Source organism: Pelophylax lessonae (assembly GCF_965119305.1).
Source record: "Pelophylax lessonae genome assembly, chromosome: 1".
Taxonomy (NCBI): domain Eukaryota; kingdom Metazoa; phylum Chordata; class Amphibia; order Anura; family Ranidae; genus Pelophylax; species Pelophylax lessonae.
In genome coordinates, this window is record NC_138768.1 from 793,944,419 (window position 1) to 793,960,857 (window position 16,439).

At 43.0% G+C, this 16,439-nt stretch overlaps 1 protein-coding gene across 1 annotated transcript in view; it reads left to right on the plus strand.

Moving 5' to 3' along the window:
- STK32B (serine/threonine kinase 32B) overlaps nucleotides 1-16,439 on the plus strand; it is a 391,673-nt gene that overhangs the window by 216,002 nt on the left and 159,232 nt on the right. Inside the window, exon 6 of the mRNA XM_082263144.1 lies at nucleotides 5,073-5,162. Within this exon, the coding sequence (XP_082119270.1) occupies nucleotides 5,073-5,162 (90 nt within the window). The remainder of the gene's footprint in view (nucleotides 1-5,072; nucleotides 5,163-16,439) is intronic.

Sequence of the window (16,439 nt, forward strand, 5' to 3'; positions counted from 1 at the left end):
AATAACTATAAGGGATCTTATAGCAGCACAGTATATACTGTATATATATATATATATATATATTTCTTTGTTTTTACAAATTTTAATAGAACAATTTTAATAGTACAATCAACAACATACATTAGCACATTTTATTTTAGCAAATAAAATTTACTTGCTGCATTTAAACGGAAAAAAAATTAAACTAAGGAGAGTGCAAAATTTGGAGCACCCAGTCCAGTAAATCCCTAAAGTAGTCTGCCACACTCTGCTAGATGCCTGTCTTTCCGTACTTTTGAGTCGCAGACTCAAAAACCTGATAGTTTACCTTTAAAAACATCCTCCTTAGCATAAATCAGTTATTTTAGTGTTCTTTGCAGCTAGGTAACAGTGTTGCATTAGAAAACTTTTTCTCGTTCTTCTTTGCTTTTAGTTTGGAAATATTCTTGGGCTGTATTCCATAACTGTGTGCTCGAGATCCACCCACATATTTAAATAATTTTCTAGGCAGGAGACTGAGAGCCATTACCACTGTACCTTTTTTTTGATAATTTGTGGTTGATTTTTTAATTGTTTATTGGCGTGTTGCCTTGTTGAGAAGTCCATTCTCTTTTGAGCTTTGGAACCGTGGGATATTAAACATTTGTAATTGTTGAATTCATTCTTCCCTGCATCCACACAATATTTTGTGTTCTCCTGGCTTTCATATAACCCAAATGCATTATAGATCCACCCAATGATTACCAGGAGACAAATATGTTTCTTTCTTCTAATGCTTTCAAAGTTTTTTTCTTATTACTGCCTTTTATTTCTGTCTGTGATAGAAAAATCATAAAATAATGAAGCTAATGGGGGTGCTATTTATTGGCACAACATTAGGTAGATGATAGTATAAAAAGGAGCTTCTGGAGAAGCTCAGAAGCTATAAAAAGACCATGGCCATACGGCCATACTAAAAAAAAGGCACACATTTATAAAACACAATCATGTGCTTTATTAATGTGCTTAGTCCTACTGCAGTCCCAAATCCAGTGGAGTGCTACACTTGTGAATGGTAGAGTAGGAGAAAAAAATTCTAGTAGGCGAGCCAGGTCATATGACCTGTTAAAGTCACATCACTAGCTTTCATCCAATCACCAAATGCTCTCTGCTGCATTAAGCCAGGAGAACTAGCCGGGGCACCCCAGGCTCAACTCTGTGGCTTGTATTTTATGAATTGGTCATAAAATGCAGGCTGCAGTGTATTTAGCCTGGCAGAGTATAACAAAAAGCAAAGAGTGATATTCAGTCCTAATTAAATAAAATGGACCACAAAATATCAAACAGAATTGCTAGCTGTAAAGCAAATACAAAAGGGTTACTCCAGAGTTTTCTGGGGGTGCCTTAAGCTGTGAGTAGTGGTAAACATTAATCTCCCACCTACACTGATCATCAATGTAAGTGTGCAATTTTCCACTGGCATCCGATGAAAGGGGTCACTTCTACACTCCCCAGCAAGGTATGTGGGCACTTCTACACTAAATGTTTTTGCATAACAGCTATGACACACATCCTCTATAAGAATATCTATGCCTTTCAGAGTTTTGTTTCTCTTAATTTGCAGCATTAGGGTGTAGAGTTTTTCACATTTTACAAAATTATGACTCCGTTACATAGGAATCCTATACCAAGAGTTGAAAATAGTTCTAGTGAAATGCATGCCCTATATTTAACCAAAAGGTCAGACCTGAGAGTCTTCCTCCACACTAACAATATCAAGCTACTTGAAATATACTATATAATCTACAGTATCTCACAAAAGTTAGTACACCCCTCACATTTTGGTAAATATTTTATTATATCTTTTCATGTGACAACACTGAAGAAATGACACTTTGCTACAATGTAAAGTAGTGACTGTACAACTTGTATAGCAGTGTAAATTTGCTGTCCCCTCAAAATTACTCAACACACAGCCATTAATGTCTAAACTGCTGGCAATAAAAGTGAGTACACCCCTAAGTCAAAATGTCCAAATTGGGCCCAATTAGCAATTTTCCTTTCCTGGTGTCATGTGGCACGTTTCCACTGGTCACTAGGGTAAAGGTACACTAACAATTTCACATATTGCATCTTTTCTGGCCATTTTTCTAAATATTATTAAAAATAATGTTGTTGTCTAGAGCAGTGGTTCTCAAATCCGGTCCTCGGGACCCACCAACAGGCCAGGTTTGCAAGATAACTAAATTACATCACAGGTGATCTCATTTGCTTCTCAGTGATTGCAGTATTCTAGTCTGCATCCCCCAAGGTAATACTTAAAATCTGGCCTGTTAGTGGGTCCCGAGGACTGGATTTGAGAACCACTGGTCTAGAGCATAAGGGTGTTTTATGTCTAATTTTCTATGTATGGCAAATTCTTTGCTATTTTGTTTTTTTCTGTGCTTTTTACTTATCACACTAATATATGAACAGTAGATATAATTTTTAGCAGAGGTTCTCTGGGGTCTGGAAATAATTTCAAGGTTACATTGTGTTTTTGGATTACAGGAACCTATAGTCCCCCCTATACTTTCATAAGCAAATGGGAAATACATGCTTTAACCTCATACTGATATTATATTATAATATATTATATTATATTAGTGAGAACTGCTTTAATTCCTCGTGATTAAATCTGCCAATGCAGTGCTTTCACCCTGAACTATGTTCCAATGCCCAATGATAACGCTATTATCAGTTCTTTACTACCCATTGTGTCAGGGATTATAATATGAATGACTGCACATTTCTGTAATCTGTAATTCAGAACCAGTGCTCCTGTTGGCCGGCGCCGCATATATTTCCCAGCATTAAGTATCTGAAAGAAATACTAATGGCTCATTAATGTATGAGGGGGCAATCTCTCTGACCTGAGGCATTATTTCTGAAGGTTTTCCGGCTCTGTTGCTGGAGATGCGAATTTTAATATTTCACTATTTCTAAAGTCTGTCTCCACACACTGACCCTATTTCTGGCTGCTCAGTCGTGTGTAGAATCTCCTTGATTTACTGTGCTCGCTAATGAGGTGTGAAGCACAGCAGAATGTATAAAGGTTTACCTAGAGAGAGACACAAACCACACTAAGTTCCAATCTTCATAGAAAAACAGAGAGTCAAAGAGTCAGTGTGTCATCACCATGCTTAAATGTCATTAGTGTCGTTTTGGTTAACCAGTTAGCAACTTAAAGGGACGTAACCCCATCATTTTCTTAGCTATGTACCAATAGGTGGAGACAGAATATATCTGGGTCACATTATCACAGCTGGTAACATGCTGCTATCTAGCTCAGTTAATGTGACTTATTTAAAGTGTACATGTAGCCATTTGTATATAGAGTACATAAGGGTTAAAACCCTTGACAGGTTATGTTTTGCTGTCTTTGTACTATTGGGGGAATTTCCCTGTACTTCTTATCTCAGAAAAGCAACAGGAAGTTAGAGGAAATCTCCCAAAGTCATGGGAATTCCTCTCTTAGTTCATTGTTCCCCTGACATCTTCTTTTAGGGGAAACCACTACATTTTTTATTTTCCTACACTTTCTTTCTCTGTGACATTGATCATAAGTAAAAATAGAGTGGCAAATCTCCCCGATGGGGACATAGCAGTAAAAACTAACTAACCCTTACCCATGCTATCAAAAACTTAAAAAAAATGTGCCTAGAGATACACTGTAATGAATGATCCACATCTGTTTTTCTTATTTTGCAAATTTATGCAATGTCTAATGGGTAGATGGAGGATGGTGAGTGGTTTTGCAGGGAGGCCTTTGTGTATCCCAATCAGTGTTCTGTGTCCTGAAATGGCTGCCTCTCCTATCCATGTGTGTGTTAGTTCCCAGGATATATATAATTTATACAATGGTACATTGGTCCAGTTTGTATATACCTGGCCGATGCCCCTGGAGGCTAGAAATCACTGAAGTAGACACTGCTACTCCAATGATCTCCACTTGCTTCTGGGTCCTGTACTGAGTGGCTGGCCTGGCCTGCAGTCTGAACACAGGTGGTGATCTGTAACCCCCCCCCCCCTTTTTTTCACAAATTCATGCCATATGGGGGAAGGTGCCATTATATTTTTCTGATTCGTCTGAGGCCAGGATCTCCCCTTCCACAATTCATTTTTGATATAAAATGTTTTATTTTGTCCATAGTTCCACTTTAAATGTATTGACAATACTGCCAGTGTTATAGCCTTAAGGGCCCCTTCACATTGGAGTACAGTGCATGCTTGCACTTCTATGTGCTAAAGCACCTGGCATAAGGTAGCCAAAATGAATGATCAGTTAATGCACAAAAAGTGCCTGCCTAATTTTATAAGTGCAACACAACACACAGAGCATATGTGTCAATGCTCTGCAGTGCGCATTCATTCACATGTGTTACAGGACACTGTAGGTGTGTGCTTGGGTGCAGCACATCTACATCTCCTTTGTGACAAAGCCTTAAATCTTACTTTGTATTATGTAGAAAGCTGGCCATACATGGTTCGTTTTTTTTCATTTAGCCAGCAGTTTAAAGGAAAACAACTGAACTGATTCAGCCATCCACACATTTGAGCTGGATGGGGGTATCCTCCTTGCTGCACAAGTGTATTCTGACAGCAGGGTGAAGACTCCACTGTCAGAATACTCTGATCAGCACTGCAGCCATTGGCTGCAGCTGCCGATAATGTGTCTTTTTTCCAACAGGGCGATTGGTAGATCCGCTTCTGTTCAACTGCAGTTCCAGACATGGATTGAAATTCAGGCAGTCCCTGTTGAACTGGCCAAATTTTGATCATCTATTGCCAGTTTGGTGTTCCAGTGCCGTGAGCTCTATGATAATACAGAACAATGGCAGCAGAAAGGGATCTGTTGAATTTGTCTTTCTACACTTGTGCCTGATTATAAAATGTTCTATTGTAATAATACATGATCGGCACTGCTCAGAATGGGGATGACATCACTCCTTGTAAAGAGTACTAAGTGATCACAAAAGCTTGTACTACAGAATGTATTCAGTAAGCCAACAAAAGGCATTGCCTCTATTTTCACTTTCCCGGTTTCTAAAAATGTGTGTTCTCTATCATTACAGGTCATGTTCACATTACAGATTTTAATATTGCAACAATTGTAAAAGGATCAGAGAAAGCGTCATCCATGGCAGGGACAAAGCCTTACATGGGTAAGTGTTTCACTTACATTCTATATGTCTGTGTTAAATATTGACTTTCTTTTTCACAATATATTTCATGGCTATGATCAGGTAAAGAAAAAAAATCTTATAAGGCCTTGTTTACAAGTGCAGCCAATGGGTAGTAAAAACAAGTAGTTTACCTGCATTCTACCAACCCCCAACTGCCAAGCAGCAAATCAGCAGCACAGTAAAATTCATACAACATGTCACATTTGACAAACGCGACCAATTCAAGTGAATAGGAGCACAGTGCAACTGTGAGTAATGCACACAGGTGGGGAGTGGTGGGCTTTCAAAGGGTAAAACAGGCCTTCAGGAGGTGACATATTGCTAGTTTTGTGGATTGCTTTTCATAGGGGTGGTAGACTCTACCGCACATGTAAATGTGGCCTAAAGGTGACTGTCAATGCAGTTAATTCTCTAGGGGTTGCAATGCCTAAAGACGCAAATTCTGCCAGCATTTTGGGACATATAGATGAGTGAATTGACTAGAAAAAGAAAGGGGGCATCACATTTTGTTGTTCCTCATGAAGCAGGGTTATCCCAACAGCATCTTCCCCCATCTGGACACCCCCAAGCAAAAATTCTTACTTTGTTTATATTGTTAGTTATAATTGTATGCTGTACTTAGTCAATGTGGGGTATCTTTGGGAAAGTGATATTTTCTGGAGATGTTTTCCTGCTTACAGCATGACTTCCTCTGTTTTAACCATTTCGATTTTATGTTTTCTATGTAATAAAATTGTGTTTTAACTTAGTAATATTGTGTTCTCTTGCACCTTAAAAATCCATTTTGTTTAGATTTTGTCTTTATTGCAATTTGGGACATCCTAAATGCTTTCCCCACAGTGTTGAGTTTTACACAATATTAAATTAATATTTTAATTTTATTTTAATTAATTTACACGAGATTAATAAAAGTAATTGTTATTACAGCAGGACAGTTTGTTCATCAGCAATACCTGGAACAGCCACAGAGAACTATTGGATAATTTCTACCTAATAGTCAAATCAGGTCTATTACCATTTGATGAAGTAGCTTATGTCACTGCCAAACTACCTGAAAAGTAATTATGAAAAAAAAAATAATTATCCAAAGCCACATATCTGCTGCCAGTGTATGCTGCGACTGTATGTGGAAATCATATTTTTTTCATAACATCACATACAGCTTTAGGGCATCCCCTAAGCGTATTATTTAAAGGAATCGTGTATTTTCAAGGTTGTAGTTGAAGCAACATGAAAATACACTCTCCCTGCTGTATTGTACTTACTTATTTTTTTGCATTGGTACATGTCCCCCATGGCAGTAGCCAACTTCCCAATTTTGACAGTAGTTTGCCTATTAGCCCTAAAAAATGGCCAGAATCAACTAACCACATGCATCCCTATAGACTTCAATGGGATTCACATCTAAGTTTAAGTTCACAGTTTTGAGCAAGATTTGCAGAGCCCTTGGTGAATTGAACCTGGATAGATTTGCCCATCACTACATCTCAGACAGTAAATCATAAAAGCACGCCAGCTATCTTTGCCTTTGCTGACAGACTGATGTTTATTTTTAGACCCCTAGTGCATTGGGTTTACCAAAATCCATGTGGTTTACATGCATGATTTGTGGGTAAAATGGGTGCAGGGCTTTTTTTTAATATGAATGAAAATGATAATGTTAATACAATGAAATATTGCACGCTGGAATGATTATGTAAGTAATCATTGCATTGCCCTATTGAAATAATGCCATATTTTATGTAGGGTTGACATAATAAAAGGGCAGAGTATATCATTTTGCTGTTATCTGACCTTTAAACATAGCCAATTAATAAGGGGGAGGGGGGGGGGGATAAAGAAGTCAGCGGACTGAATTTCTCAGTGTAATGTACTGTATGCTAATCCATTCATTGAAACACCTACATCTACTTAAGTAGACAAGCGCATGCTAAAATTTTCATTTAGGACCAATAAAAATATGAATCAGTGATACCATCTATGCTGCATAATAAAGTAACCTGAATTTTGTTTTATTTTTTCTAAATGATCATTCTACTCTAATCACACAGCCTGTTTGGATGTGCAAAGTTTTCAAGCAGACAATTTACGTTTTGTTTTCTGTATTCTGTTTTTTTTAATGCTACATTCCTTGAGTCCTAGTACACATGGTATTCAGTTAAAGCTGTCGGCTGCAGATATGAATAGCAACATTTATGCCCTGAAGAAGGGGGAGTGTCTGTTCCCCTGAAACGCGTTGGCTTTAACATGTTCTGCTACAAATAAAACAATCAATCCAAGTGGGATTCTTATTGCTGATTTTGGGCGCTCCTTTAAGTGACTATCACTAGAAACGTTGGAAACGACCACTAGGCCGTATCTTAGGGTAGCAGCCCAGACCCCTTAACAAGGGTCCACTGCCTTTTTTCATCCAGTCGGGCCAGATTGATTTGGGAGTTAATTTTCCCAAGTGGCCCTCACTCACCTACCACCCACCCACAGACCCTATATCGAGCAGGTCAGTCCAGTGCAGCCACCAGTTTTTCAAAAAACTTTCTAGTTCATATGAAGATCTAATGACTGTACCACTTGCTTATTTATCGACTTTGGCACAAGATTGCAAGGGCTTGTGCAATTCCAACAATAAAGTAAAATGGCATTACATAACACAATAACCTCACAAGTCTGAACTGCATGGATTTTTTTAATACAGTTGAAAATATTGTAAAAGAGAAGAGAGAAGAGATCTATCCACGCACTGCATGCAGAAGAGTTGCATCAATGTGCAGCAGTGTAGTTCATAGGCACTGCTAGGATGCTAAACAATCTGGGACACCCTTTGGCACCTTCTAAAAAGAATGGTGTGTGTCACTAAATATGGACGTGGTTGAAGTGGATGTAATGTGCAATGTATTAATGTAAACTGACAGCCACTGACCTCCAGTGCAGGGGGTTAAAGTTACTACCACTGACTATCAATGAAGATAGAATTATTGCAGCCACTTCCATGTACTTACTTCCAATGACACAAAGGTGGGGCTTATTTCACTCCCACACCACAAGTGATACGCAATAAAATGACATCCACATCATACATGGGCCGTGCCTTCAAGTAAAGCTGAGCGTATCTGAGCTCTGGCATGGCAGATGAATTGATATGCTAAGTTCAGTACCCCTGAATAAAGTTGCAACCATACTTTTTACATAGTTACATAGTTTGTGAGGTTGAAAAAAGACACCAGTCCATCCAGTTCAACCTATGATGTGTGTGTGTTTGCTGTTAACAGTACATTGTATACCCATGTATGTTGTGGTCTTTAAGGTGCCCATCTAATAGTTTTTTGAAACTATCGATTCTCCCTGCTGATACGACTGCTTGTGGAAGTGACAGTGAAGAACCCCTTACGTATTTTAAGGTTAAACCGTTTTTCCTCTAGTTTTAGTGAGTGGCCACATATCTTTCTCTGAAAAGTTTGTTCCTTATGCTAGGGTCCTCACCAGTACAGTATTTGTACATTGATACCATATCCCCCCCTTAAGCGTCTCTTCTCCAGAGAGAATAGGTTCAGGGCTTGTAGTCTTTCCTCATAGCTGATGTCCTCCATTCCCCTAATTATTTTTGTTGCCCTTCTCTGGACTCTCTCCAGTTCCAGCACATCCTTCCTGAGGACCGGTGCCCAGAACTGGACGGAATACTCCAGATGTGGCCAGACCAGAGTCTTGTAGAGTGGGAGAATAATCTCTTTATTTCTGGAGTGAATACCCTTTTTTATACATGCCAGTATTCTGTTGGCTTTGCTTGCAGCGGCTTGGCATTGCATGCCACTGCCAAGCCTGTTGTTCACTAGTACCCCCAGGTCCTTTCCCATCTTAGATTCACCCAGAGGTTTCCCCCCTAGTGAGTAGCTTGCTTCCGTGTTTCTGACGCCCAAGTGTATTACTTTACATTTTTCAACATTAATCCTCATCTGCCATGTAGTTGCCCACCCCATTATTTTTTTTAGGTCCGCTTGTAAGGTTTCCACATCCTGCATAGAAGATATTGGCCTGCTTAGTTTAGTATCATCCGCAAATACCCAGATTGTGCTAGATATTCCCTCCTCTAGATCATTTATGAATACATTACTTACAGCTGCTGCTCTATCAGCTAGTTCACCTCCAGTAAGCATGATACTGTAACGCTCCTGCGTTTCTTATATGGTGTGGATTTTCAGCTGCAGAAATAGTTCCACGTCAGTAGTCATGTAAGAGATATGCTGAGATACCATTCCCAACCTCAATGACTCATCATGTGTGGAAGGTCTTATTTAAGCCAGTAAATACACACAATTAGCAAGCTGGTTCCTAGAATGACTTTATGTATGTGGTAACACAATGATGAAGGTTGAGGGATAGGTTGAGTGGAGGTGGTAGGTGATAGACACTTGAAGGTGAGACAGTAGCAGATGGATGCAGGAAGGTTTAGCAATGTTGTATGGTAGCAGATGACAGAATAGCAGGTGGACATACAAAAGAGATCAACCCAGTGCAGAAAAGTAGCAGTAGTCTCAAGAGCTAGCAATCTAATTATGCAGATGTGATAAACAGTCTTTACTATGCAGAGCTAGATAGTGTAAGCTTAGTATAAGTTTATAGAGAATTCCCCTGCGGGGTACTTAGCACTATTAGCGATACAGCCGAAGGGTGGTTCAGGAGAGGCGGATGATCCAGTAGCGGGATACAGGGATCAGCGCGGCGAGGTTCCGTCAGCGAGGTAAGCTTGCAAGCATGGAAGCTTCAAGCAAGGTTAGCATCCAGGTAAGGGTGTTTGAACGAACACACGTGAGTGAGAACCGGCGCTTTAAATAGCCATCTAGTCCGGCGCTGGGTGATGACAGCTCCAGTCTTAAAGGTGTATGCGCACCTTTCCAAAAGTAAATGGTGGGGCGCATACACTTGTGGAAAGTGTAATTCAGGGTACCAAAGGTACCGGAACATTACAGATACTTCATTTCATAATTATGAATAGGAATAATTTTAATGCATGGGTGTGTTAAAAAATATCCACCTTTGGTGCTGAATATGTCAGGTACGCCACTGGCCCCAGGTCTGCTGGCAGGTGCCCATACCTCCCAACTTTCTGAGATGGGAACGAAGGACACCTATTAGCAAAAGTATGTAGGCATAGGACGCACCCCATGCCATGCCACTAAAAGAAGAATTAAGAATTAAAAAAAAAAGATTAGTTAAACCCACAAGTGCTTTTTTATACCCCTTTTATCCTGGATTTTGAAATGTTCAAATACAGCAATTTAGAAATTGGTTGAAAGGTTTAGCACTAGGAAACACTTTTGAATGATAAAAAGTGCATTCTGTATACAACTATACAGATCAGGCCAAAATGAGGGACAAATGAGGAGGAAAGAGGGACAGAGGGACAATGTTCCAAATCAGGGACATTCCCTCGAAATCAAGGATAGTTGGGAGCTATGGGTGCCCTGCAAAACAAACTGTTTACTCATTGGTCATTCAGTGGCTTAGCATTACCACCATTCCTGCAGAAGTTGGTGCTACCTGTTACTGTGAGGGGGAGTCTTACAGAATGCTAATGTTCAATTGCTCATGGATATCTTTGTCAATCGCGATCATGTGATATGTCATTCCCTCTGCATTAGGGAAAACTGCACTGGTAGGTCACACAGTGGAAGTGTGGCAACATGCTGTCTATAACCTACTTTCCATGTGTTTGTGATTCAGAAATAAAACACACTGGACTTCATGTGGTGTGAACTGGTCATAAAAGGGTAATTCTCTTGTATTGAAGAGATCTACTCTCACTTCCTGTTATCTATATGGGACAAGAAGTGAAGATAATAGTTCCACATATAGGCGACAAAACAAAACTAACAGGCGTTCTAATTAATTAGAGTTGAGCGGACACCTGGATTTCCGTGTTCGGTGGGTTCGGCCAAACTTGAAAAAAAAGTCCGGGTCCGTGTCCCGGACTTTTTCCGAACTTTACCCAGGCACCGAACACCATTGAAGTCAATGGGGACCCGAACTTTCAGGCACTAAAATGGCTCTAAAACACCAATGGAAAGGGCTAGAGTGCTGCAAATGGCAACAAAACGTAGTTAAGAGCATGGCGAGTGCTCTGCAAACAAATGTGGATAGGGAAATAACTTAAAACAACAAAAAAAAAAACAGAAAAATAAAACAATGTTCTTCATCTGTGAAGGACGAGGCCCATATGGAGTAGGAGGGAGGTTGAGGTGGTGGTGGATGTGGCGGTGTCATAGGTGTGCGCACAGGGTGTGCTGGGTGTGCCGGGGCACACCCTAATCACCTAGGGCACATTAGCATTATCGCTCTGTTTGCCAATGAGGAGATGGGAAAGATCTCCCTCGGACCTGCTCTGCTACACACTTCTATTTCACTTTGCCAGCAGGGAGAGTAATGTACCGGGGTCATGTACATGTAGGCAAACACATGCATGTGTATTTAAACTTTGGGGTGCACACCCTAATGCAATAGGCTGCGCACACCTATGGGCGGTGTAGGTGGAAGCGGCGGTGGAAGAGGACGAGGTAGCCAACACTGCTTTTTTTCAGTCATTTTAAATGAGGGTACACCCCAAAAGAGTGAGAAAGAGCAAAAATAGAACAATGGCTGGGTAAGGTCGGTATCCATCTCTATTCTGCACAAGGTACGGAAAAGTCCTGTGGGATCCATGCCTGTTCATTTTAATGAACGTGGGCTTGTCCACATTGTCTCTGGACAGGCGGCTGCGCTTGTCTGTGATAACGCCCCCAGCTGTGCTAAATACCCGTTCAGATAATACACTGGCTGCAGGGCACGCCAGCACCTCCAAGGCGTAAAGGGCAAGCTCAGGCCATGTGCCCAATTTGGAGACCCAGAAGTTGAAGGGGGCAGACCCATCATTTACTACATGTAGGCGTGTGCACACATACTGCTCCACCATGTTGGTGAAATGCTGCCTCCTGCTAAGACGTTCCATATGAGCTGCTGGTGCTGTGGTTTGTTGTGGCGTGCTGACAAAGCTTTTCCACATTTCGGCCATGCTAACCCTACCTTCTGAGGTGCCCTGGTTGCGTTGGCGACCTCTTCCTTCTCCTCCTCCTCCTCCTCTGCCTTGTGCTTCCACTGTGGCCCCGCTGTCAGGTGGGAATGCCAGCAGCATCGCGTCTACCAGCGTGCGCTTGTTCTTGCGCATCTTGCGATCGCGCTCCAGTGAGTGAATTAAGGACGGTACGTTGTCCTTGTAACGGGGATCCAGCAGCGTGGCCACCCAGTAATCAGCACAAGTTAGAATGTGGGCAACTCGGCGGTCGTTGTGGAGACACTGCAGCATGTAATCGCTCATGTGTGCCAGGCTGCCCAGAGGCAACGAAAGGCTGTCCTCTGTGGGAGGTGTATCATCTGTGTCCTCTGTATCCCCCCCAGCCACGCACCAGTGATGGCCATGAGCTGGCCTGGGTGCCACCCTGCTGTGAACATGGTTCCATCTCCTCCGCCATCTCCTCCTCCTCATCCTCCTCATCCTCCAGAACTGTGCCCCTGCTGGACAATTGTGTCCCTGGCATTTGTGTGTGCAGGAACCCACCCTCGGAGCCCCTTGCGAATGACTGCCCTGAAAGCCTTGGAAATGTTATCTCTTCATCCTCCTCCTCATCCTGTGCCACATCCTCTTCCATCATCGCCCGAATCGTTTTTTGAAGGAGGCATAGAAGTTGGATAGCTAAGCTGACAACGGCGTCATCGGCACTGGCCATGTTGGTGGAGTACTCAAAACAGTGCAACAAGGCACACAGGTCTCGCATTGGAGGCCCAGTTATTGGTGGTGAAGTGGTGCTGTTCCGCAGAGCGACTCACGCGTGTGTGCTGCAGCTGAAGCTCCACTATGGCCTGCTGCTGCTCGCACAGTCTTTCCAGTATGTGCAAGGTGGAGTTCCACCTTGTGGGCACGTCACATATGAGGCGGTGAGCGGGAAGGCCGAAGTTACGCTGCAGCGCTGACAGGCGAGCAGCAGCAGGGTGAGAACACCGAAAGTGCGCACAGACGGCCCACACTTTCTGCAGCAGCTCTGATATATCGGGGTAATTTTTAAGGAACCTCTGCACCACCAAATTCAGCACATGCGCCAGGCAAGGGATGTGCGTCAAACCGGCTCGGCCCAGAGCTGCTATGAGATTTCGCCCGTTATCGCACACCACCAGGCCGGGCTTGAGGCTCGCTGGCAGCAACCACTCATTTGTCTGCTGTTCCATGCTCCTCCACAACTCCTGCGCGGTGTGTGGTTTTCCCCCCAAACAGGCAAGTTTTAAAACTGCCTGCTGTCGTTTACCCCTGGCCGTGCTGAAGTTGGTGGTGAAGGTGTTATGCTGACCGGATGAGGAGGCGGAAGAGGATGAGGAAGCGGAGTAGGAGGAGTTAGGAACAGGAGGCAAACTGAAGCGCCCTGCAATCCTTGGTGGTGGAAGGACATGCGCCAAATTGCTATCCGCCTCAGGCCCATCCGCCACTGCATTTACCCAGTGTGCCGTTAGGGAGATATACAGGGAGTGCAGAATTATTAGGCAAATTAGTATTTTGACCACATCATCCTCTTTATGCATGTTGTCTTACTCCAAGCTTTATAGGCTTGAAAGCCTACTACCAATTAAGCATATTAGGTGATGTGCATCTCTGTAATGAGAAGGGGTGTGGTCTAATGACATCAACACCCTATATCAGGTGTGCACAATTATTAGGCAACTTCCTTTCCTTGGGCAAAATGGGTCAAAAGAAGGACTTGACAGGCTCAGAAAAGTAGAAAATAGTGAGATATCTTACAGAGGGATGCAGCACTCTTAAAATTGCAAAGCTTCTGAAGCGTGATCATCGAACAATCAAGCATTTCATTCAAAATAGTCAACAGGGTCGCAAGAAGCGTGTGGAAAAACCAAGGCGCAAAATAACAGCCCATGAACTGAGAAAAGTCAAGCGTGCAGCTGCCAATATGCCACTTGCCACCAGTTTGGCCATATTTCAGAGCTGCAACATCACTGGAGTGCCCAAAAGCACAAGGTGTGCAATACTCAGAGACATGGCCAAGGTAAGAAAGGCTGAAAGACGACCACCACTGAACAAGACACACAAGCTGAAACGTCAAGACTGGGCCAAGAAATATCTCAAGACTGATTTTTCAAAGGTTTTATGGACTGATGAAATGAGAGTGAGTCTTGATGGGCCAGATGGATGGGCCCGTGGCTGGATTGGTAAAGGGCAGAGAGCTCCAGTCCGACTCAGACGCCAGCAAGGTGGAGGTGGAGTACTGGTTTGGGCTGGTATCATCAAAGATGAGCTTGTGGGGCCTTTTCGGGTTGAGGATGGAGTCAAGCTCAACTCCCAGTCCTACTGCCAGTTTCTGGAAGACACCTTCTTCAGGAAGAAGTCTGCATCCTTCAAGAAAAACATGATTTTCATGCAGAACAATGCTCCATCACACGCGTCCAAGTACTCCACAGCGTGGCTGGCAAGAAAGGGTATAAAAGAAGAAAAGCTAATGACATGGCCTCCTTGTTCACCTGATCTGAACCCCATTGAGAACCTGTGGTCCATCATCAAATGTGAGATTTACAAGGAGGGAAAACAGTACACCTCTCTGAACAGTGTCTGGGAGGCTGTGGTTGCTGCTGCACGCAATGTTGATGGTGAACAGATCAAAACACTGACAGAATCCATGGATGGCAGGCTTTTGAGTGTCCTTGCAAAGAAAGGTGGCTATATTGGTCACTGATTTGTTTTTGTTTTGTTTTTGAATGTCAGAAATGTATATTTGTGAATGTTGAGATGTTATATTGGTTTCACTGGTAAAAATAAATAATTGAAATGGGTATACTGTATATTTGATTTTTGTTAAGTTGCCTAATAATTATGCACAGTAATAGTCACCTGCACACACAGATATCCCTCTAAAATAGCTAAAACTAAAAACAAACTAAAAACTACTTCCAAAAATAGTCAGCTTTGATATTAATGAGTTTTTTGGGTTCATTGAGAACATGGTTGTTGTTCAATAATAAAATAATCCTCAAAAATACTAATTTGCCTAATAATTCTGCACTCCCTGTAACGCCCCTGACCGTGCTTACTGGTCCACGTATCGGTAGTTAGGTGGACCTTGGCACAGATGGCGTTGCGCAGTGCACACCTGATTTTTTCCCCCACTTGGTTGTGCAGGGAAGGGATGGCTTGCCTGGAAAAGTAGTGGCGGCTGGGCACGACGTACTGTGGGACAGCCACCGACATAAGGTTTTTAAAACTGTGCATCTCCACCAGACGGAATGACAGCATTTCAAAGGCCAAGAATTTTGAAATGCTGGCATTCAGGGCCAGGGATCGCGGGTGGGTAGGGGGGTACTTCCTCTTTCTCTCAAGTGTTTGGGAGATGGAAAGCTGAATGCTTCCACGGGACATTGTGGAGATGGTTGGTGACCCAGGTGGTGGTGTAGCTGACAGATCGTCTGTTTGCGGGGTGGCAGGTGCCGGTATCACTACAGATGTGGATGGATAGGCCGAGACTGCAGCAGAAGAGGAAGCAGGAGGAGCCAGAGACCTTTCTTGGTTTTGAAGGTGTCTACTCCACTGCAGCTCGTGCTTTGCACTTAGATGCCTGATCATGCAGGTTGTGCTCAGGTTGAGAAGGTTTATGCCTCGCTTCAGGCTCTGATTGCACAGGGTGCAAACCACTCGTGTCCTGTCATCAGCACATTTTCTGAAGAACTTCCACGCTAGAGAACTCCTTTGAGCTGGCTTTGGTGCGCTCGTTCCCTTGCTGCGTTGGGCAGTAGCAAGCGTAGTGTCTATGGCACGGCCGCTCCGCTACTGCACCCTGCTCCCTCTTCTGCTGTGCTGGTGGCTCTGTGCAACCACCGCCTCTTCCTCCAAACTACTCAGGTCACCTGCATGACCTTCATTCCATGTGGGGTCGAGGACCTCATCGTCCTCCACATCATCTTCCACCAAGTCTTCACCCCTGCCCTCCTTGTCGGTCTCAACATATCTGAATGCCGCAGCAGTTGGCACCTGCGTTTCGTCATCATCGGAGACGTGCATCTTGAGAAATAAGTGGTTGGGCATCGCTGCACTCAATCTCTTCCACTTCTGGGGCAGGGCTAGGTTGATGGTCCTGGGAAACCCTGCCGACAGAGTCCTCTAAAAGAAGAAGAGACTGCTGTATGACTTGGGGCTCAGACTGCTTGCCTGATTTGCAAGGGGGTGAGGTGAAAGACGGT